The 7500-nt window shown below is 43.7% G+C and overlaps 1 protein-coding gene across 1 annotated transcript in view; it reads left to right on the top strand.

Annotated features, from left to right (window-relative positions):
- Window positions 1-3417: 3417 nt before the first annotated feature.
- The window catches only part of LOC125286150 (vesicular glutamate transporter 2.1-like), a 24303-nt gene continuing 20220 nt past the window's right edge, over window positions 3418-7500 (top strand). The window contains exons 1-3 of the mRNA XM_048230916.1: window positions 3418-4240; window positions 6145-6400; window positions 7205-7323. Of these exons, the coding sequence (XP_048086873.1) occupies window positions 4140-4240; window positions 6145-6400; window positions 7205-7323 (476 nt within the window). The 5' untranslated portion in view covers window positions 3418-4139. The remainder of the gene's footprint in view (window positions 4241-6144; window positions 6401-7204; window positions 7324-7500) is intronic.

The following is a 7500-nucleotide window of genomic DNA, read 5'->3' as shown; positions in this document are numbered from 1 at the left end:
ATGATTTTACTGTTCAGTTAGGAACTGTCAGCTATTGATTTTTCCTCTTGACAAACTGTAATACAGAATTGTCACAAAGACATACTTTCCGATGTTTTGGGATCACTCTCACTGAATCACGAGATTATGAATGCATGGTGATAATTTTTGCTATGTACAATGTAATCTAACATTACCTCTCTATAGACAATGCATATCTTCTGTCAGTTAATCTCTTCTCTCCGTGCTGCAGCTGGGGCATTTGGGTTAAATGGCATCGGCATGCAATTTAACATCCGTCTCCTTAAGTCATTTTAATATTTCCTAATTTATGTCATCAACACATCCGTGATTCGTGAAAATGTGTGCACGCTAGATTTCACATCTTAATGGACACCACACTGATTTCCCTCGAGTGGTAATATTTTTCTTTGAAATTATGTATGGTTTTACGAAATGGGAACTATGTTGTATAGATGAGTGGAGCAAAGTGTGCGTTGCGCGCAGCACACCTGTGAGAAACAGTTTCCAAGTTGACCTAACTTTCAACTCTGCACAGTATATCCCATTAACTGCATGACAGTAGGCTATTTACAATATTTTCTGTTAAGTAGAGTTTGTAAACACTTTATCATCAACTTAATGCACGCACAACATTACGTTTGAGCAGGAGAGATAATGAATGGGTGCAGCAACTACAGAAATTGTAGCCATACTTGCTGCTTTCTTGTACTATTTGCTGGTTAACAGCTCATAAAAGCTGATTTAAGCTAATTCACTAACTTCGAGACTTTAAGGCTATCATGGATATAAAACGTTTTTTGAAAATAACGAAAGGATGGAGGAACATAAAGCTTGGAGTTATTTCAGATGGGCTACAACAAGGTAGGCAAAATTCTGGTGCTTAAAACCTTAAGCGCAGCTGGAATAATGCTTAGGCTGATGTTAAAAGCGCCATGCGATGTTTAAAACCATACATAGCGGTAAATTGGAACAAAACTAAAGGTAACTTTGGCCTTTATAGGGCTGTATAAAGTTGTCCAAATGAATAGGTCATAATTAGGCGTTGTTATGGTAAATATATTGCATGTAGATGTTGTAGGCTACTAATTTTTTAGTCACCAATGCAATCGAACAAAACCGGAAATGGACAAATATTATCACGGGGGTGTCTGTAGATTGGTGTGCAACACATTCATTCACGCAGGCCCTCAAAATAGCATCTGCATTTGCGCCACAGACTTTAGACCAGGGACTTCCTGGTCTGTGGCGAGAATAGTTTTCTGAAACTGCAAAATATCAACAGTGAACGTTTGCTTGAAACACGCCCGTCTTTTAAGCTGAACCGCCCGGTGGGCTTAATCGAATTCCCTAATTTACAGGCACGCACCTGTGGAGGGAAAATTCCAATATCGCTGACTGCAAAATAGGAAAGACAAAAGCGCGAGTATACAAAGTCAATTGCGCTGGGACGCACGATAGAGCCCTAAATCTAAATCAAGTCTAAAAACAGTATCCACATAGTGGGTGATTAATCATGAGGCGCTTGCAATGACTGAGGCAGGGACTGAGCCTGTGATTCTCTGTGCATAGTAAGGTAAGGTGCTCTGTGTGAGTGAGTGTCATGGTGATGGTGCAAATGAGTAAGTCCAACAGTGCAACAGTGCAAGAATAAAGTCTTGAGACCAGCATAAAATAAAGGTAATGTAATATAAAAAATACAAATGTAATATAATATAAAAAATACAAACTATATATATATATATTTAACTATATTAAGTAAGGATATAAGTGTGGCCACAATCTGTGGGATGGAGGGAGGGGTTATGCATATGTGCTCATATAGCATGTAAACAGTGAGCCAGTAAGACAGTGGTAAAACGTGGCTAGAGGACAGACAGTACCCAAACATGGAGAGAGTGGAGAGACAGACAGACTCTATCTCTCCTCTTCCCTTAAGTGAAGCATTGAACAGTTCAATGGCCCTGGGGACAAATGACTTCCTCAGTCTGTCTGTTGTGCAAGGCAGTGAGCGAAGTCTCCAGCTGATCAGGCTCTACTGCTTAACAATAGCGCTGTGGAGTGGATGACATTCATTGTCCAAGATGTTGATCAGTTTGTTCAGGGTCCTTTTGTCAGATAGTGAAGTGATGCACTCCAGTCCAGCTCCCACTACAGAGCCAGCTTTCCTTACCAGCCTGTCAATTCGCCCCACATCCTTCTTCCTTGTGCTTCCTCCCCAGCATACTACTGCATAGAAGAGGACACTGGCAACAACAGACTGGTAGAACATCCTGAGGAGCTTACTGCACACATTGAAGGAGCGCAGCCTCCTCAGGAAGTACAGCCTGCTCTGCCCTTTCTTGTAGAGTGTTGGCTGACTGATATAGTTACAGTAAAAAAAAAGCTATGCTGCATCCTCTCTTCTGTTTCGGTCTGGCCACAGCACCTCATCCATGCACATCACAAGCATTATGCTGAAGCTCTGATTGCTAATTGTAAAACTGTGTGACAGGTGTTTGCCCATGTGATGTGTCAGTAGGGCAATTAACTTTAGAATTTCAATGGCAATGTGTTCCTTGTGAAAACAAGAGATTTTCTTCATGAAAACTGTGCCAAATGCAGAGAGTTGTGTGTAGTGTTGTGAGAAAAAAATGTGTTTTAGAACTGCAATTTGAGTGTAAAGCAGGAATTGTGCTTGTAGTTTAGCAGAATTGGTTCAGGGGGTTGGTTACATGTTGTGGTCATTGTGTCTCAGGTACCAGTAATTGTGTGTAAACAATTAAGAAAAAACTGTAACATGGTAGGCTATGCGCTCATGCAAGTTATTTCCTGTACCGGTGGATTCCTGTATTAATAGAAGTCGCCGCCAGATGTCGCTGCGCGCCCGCGTTAACTCCTGTCTGTGGGCAGGCTGCCGCCATGTCGGCCTCCCTCGGCGGCTTTGCTTTGTTAAAGCCCCCGTGAAGCACATCCATCACCAACACCACCAGCAGCAACATGTGTCAGCAGACCAAACGGTGCTCTTCACTTCATAACTAAAAAAACACGTTATTTGCAACGCCGTAGGCTACATGTGTTAAGAGTAAATAATATGTATTTTCCATTGTATTTATTCGTATCACTCACTATAAGGATTTACTGGTTTTATTTTAGTTTTATCCCTGCTGATGTCCTTGTAAGGATGGTTGGCATGGCAGCCAGAAATGCATGTGTTGCCGATTGAAAGGAGGTGAGAGGGAGAACCACCTCACCGTTACCACAGCACAGTTTTTTGGGGAAGGGAATCCACAGCTCATTTGGTTTCCATGGCACCGCCCCTGTCTAGCTGAGCTTTATGATGTGAGCCACACCCACCAGGAAATAAAAACAAAATAAGAGGGTTAAAGTTGTACGTGTGGCTTAATATCTGAACAGGTTATATACGCAATCACATGTGCGTCATTACTGCTGTGACTGAGAGCGATGCCTTCGCGTAAAGACACGCGCCATCCTCACAGTGTGTGCCCGCAGACCCCTCCCAGCGAGTCCAGTCGATCACGGGCTGGCGGACGGGAGAGGCGCTCCCGCGTGAACAGCTCGGACACACCACGCGCCACTGGGCCAGACGTGCGAGTATCGCTGACCTTGGTGCTGAAAAGTCCCGCAGCCGGAAAAAGCCACGAAAAGGAGCGCGGGGGAAAGGATAATCTCGTGACTATAACAATTAAGAATTCATTCATTCAGTCTTGTCAGTTGTCAGGATTTTGTTACTCTTGATTCAACAAAGGATATTCAATTTTCGATTTGATCATGGTTGAACACCTTCCTATTTTTATGAAAAAAATAAAAATCCTTTCTTAACGTGATAAGAAATATTTTATTGCAACAAATTGTTGAGTCACGAAGATATGGCATTGCGTGCGCATGCTGATCGCCAGCGAAGCGGAGAGTGTGTGTTTGTGACCAGGCGCCAGCTATCCACTCCTAGATGTAGCTAGGCGTTTTCTCACACACACACCGCGAGCCACCCGTTCCAACGCTATACCTTCGAGCCAACTCCGTTCCTCTTCAGTAGGAAACACCTCTGTACTCTCTCTGGTGTGTTCGGTCGCCACGCACCGTAACATGACACTTTAACGTAGGACGAAGAAGCACCGTCGGATTATTCACATTTGGACATGGAGCCCGAGCCTGCGCCCGCGCCCGAAGCCCGGGGGTTCACCCCCAATAAAGAGGGGTTCAAACAGCTTGCGGGGAAGACACTGGGGCATATGTACAGGTATTTACAAATATTTAATTCATACCGTCCTTTAAACAACTACTTCAAACAACCAATGTTAAAAACGAGCCATTTCTACATTAACGTTGAATGTAAAGTCAGCTGTATTTACTAGAGCTATAGATGTAGTTAAAATGTTATTTACATCAAAACAATGATAGAGATGGATGTGAATTATATGTCTGTTGAGAGGAATTGATTCAGATTAAAGTGAAGGTGACTTGTCCTTTGAAGAGTGCTTGATGTTTTCCAGTTCGGGCCTTGTGCACGAGTAAAGGGAGAGCGTGCCATTCTTCAAATTCGAGGAATCCGCAGTAGTCTTGCAGATAATGCATGGGCTGAATTAATTCCGTCTTTGGTGGATGTGGTTATTATGGAAGGAGCACAGTGCTCGCCATTGCGTAGTAATAGTTTGATGAAAGCATTCCCTTGAGAGAGAGAGAGAGAGAGAGAGAGAGAGAGAGAGAGAGAGAGATTATTTTAGACTGTAAGCGAATGCAGGGATAATTGACAGGGAATAGGCGTCTGCTGTCATCGCGTGAGCGCATCTCTCCCGTATAATTTATTTACCTGTGCGGACGTGGGTCGATGCTTTTCGATGTTTAACAGCAAACTCCAAATTCAGACTCTCTCTCTCTCTCTCTCTCTGGAGGCGTCCTTGTGTGGATATAGGGAGAGCTTCATTCAGGCGCGATGGGCTAGGGAACTGAAATGGTGAATGATGGGTTATATTTTACTTTTCAATTAGAATCGAAATCATTTCCTATTTGATTCGATTCTTCACCATTTTATGTGCCAAGTAATATTTTACTGATGCAATTCACTCCCGTCCTCTCGGACACATATCGTATTTGCCCTTTACAGTAGTGTCCAGCCGAACACATGAATTCTTACAAAAAAAAATTATATCGCATAACATACAGATTGACTAAATATTTTTTTCGTTACAAAACAATCGAATGATATGGCATTTGCATCGGTAAAATAATTAAAGGCACAAGAGTAGTGTAGATCCGTGCATCATACATGAGACCAATGAGAATTCTGTCATTTTAATCATGTAAACATCGAAATGCTTTACAGACGTTTTGACAATGCATTTGTTTCCCGTGAATTATTTTAGTAATCAACATCAGTTGTTTATTAATAGCCTGCGAAGATGGTGCCCGTAGCTATATTGCCCCTTAATTCGAAACACTCTTCATCATGAATGATTGTGTCAGAATGATGTCAGAATAGCTTGTTTCATTTAGTCGTAGAAATAAACGTTGCAGGTTTTGACATTCCTGTCGCTTGATTCACGTACATAAAGGCCCGTACGTCTTCTTAAATGGCAGCGCGCGAGTTTCCGTGAATGCAAATAAGGGCGAAGGTGAGCAGAATGCTGCAATGCGGTACAGGCCGCAACTCCGCGATGTCTCCCAGCCACATATGCAATGATGTACACACACACACACACACACACACACATATTGTATATATGTATACGTGTGTGTGTGTGTGTGTGTGTGTGTGTGTTTATGTTTATTTAACACGTGTTCTGGTGTGTCTGGGATGACTACACCGCGCGTGTGTTGTGTGGATTGTTGTGGTTGGCGTGTAGGTGAGTAGGAGCTGAATGAGAAATGCCCAGCCTGGTGTGACCGGTGGCTGTGGACGAGCCAGAGGCCTCTCTGAAGTGTTCTAGAGGACATTACTAACCTAAAAATCTGTGTGTGGAAATGCATGAGGCTCCAGTTTCACTATCATTAATAGTTAATCAACTCTAAGAGAGAGAGAGAGAGAGAGAGAGAGAGATTTCCCCTTGCCCTCGCCTGACACTCGCGCTGGTTTGGAGACAGGCCAGACTTGTGCTTAGGTCAACCCGGGTAGAATGACTTCCCCACTCTCTCCCGCCGTCGCAGAGTGCTCGAGAGGCGACAGAAGCCCGGAGAGAACATTGAGCTGACGGAAGATGGCCGCCCGTCGGTGCCCGCTGAGAGGAAGGCCCCGTTGTGCGACTGCACGTGCTTCGGGCTCCCACGCCGCTACATCATCGCCATCATGAGCGGCCTCGGGTTCTGCATCTCCTTCGGGATCCGCTGCAACCTGGGCGTGGCTATCGTCAGCATGGTCAACAACAGCACAATCCACCGGAATGGCAAGATTATCGTCACAGAGGTGTGTGTGTGTATGTGTGTGTGTGTGTGTGTGTGTGAGAGAGAGATTGGGAGGGGTGGGTGGGCGAAGGGAGGTCTACTCTTGACGTAGACAAAATGACGGAGTCGTGTCTCCCAATCTTACACCCCCCCTCCGTTCTTGTTGCCGGTGATGCAGAGGAGCGCGGCATCACCAGGGCCTCTCTGATCCGAGCTTGTGACGCAAAACCAGTACTGATAAAACCCCTCCTGTTTAAAAAAAACATGTGGTTGAAGCAGAAAGCTCCATGCAGCATGCGCAGAAACACACACACACACACACACACACACACATTAGTTCTGAGTATACCCTGCGACATTGACCTTGACAATGAAATGTCAGCGCACAATGGTAGTGTGGACAAATCTGATGTCTTTATTAATCCAATGACACCCACACGTAGGCTACACAAATGACTCATTCCTCTTATTTCCCCATACTAAGGTGTTCATATTTATTAGATAAATAGTGTTATCCAGTATATCCATAAATAGTGTTATTTACTGTAGTGCTTTAGTGTTTGTATTTTATATTACTGAATGCTCTGTGTTTAAATTCTCTGAGAAGAGAAAACTGTAAAGACATCACATCTATTGTATCCCCACGAGCCACAAATTAGCCTACTTGAAGTGGGTTGCATAAACCCATGATGTATTATTATTGTTGTTGCTATTATTATTATTATTATTATTATTATTATTATTGCTATTATTAGTATTACTACTACTACTACTATTCCAAATATATATGTATGCTGGGTATTTGCAATCCTCTCTCTGTGTGCAGAAAGCGAAATTCAATTGGGACCCCGAGACTGTCGGGATGATCCACGGATCTTTCTTCTGGGGTTATATCGTCACACAGATCCCGGGAGGCTACATATCCTCGAGACTGGCGGCAAACAGGTGTGTGTGTGTGTGTGTGTGTGTGTGTGCGTGTGTGTGTGTGTGTGTGTGTGTGTAGGCCTATACACACATCACTACCGGATGAACAACCTTTCCAGAATGCAGCGTAATCAGTGTATCATTTATAATTTCCAATGAAAAACCAGGCCTCATGCCACCACGTGCTCCCTTTAGAAT

The sequence above is a fragment of the Alosa alosa genome, chromosome 21 (genome assembly GCF_017589495.1).
Source record: "Alosa alosa isolate M-15738 ecotype Scorff River chromosome 21, AALO_Geno_1.1, whole genome shotgun sequence".
Classification (NCBI taxonomy): domain Eukaryota; kingdom Metazoa; phylum Chordata; class Actinopteri; order Clupeiformes; family Clupeidae; genus Alosa; species Alosa alosa.
The sequence above is the reverse complement of the archived record's forward strand: the minus strand, read 5'-3'. Positions and strand labels throughout refer to the sequence as shown.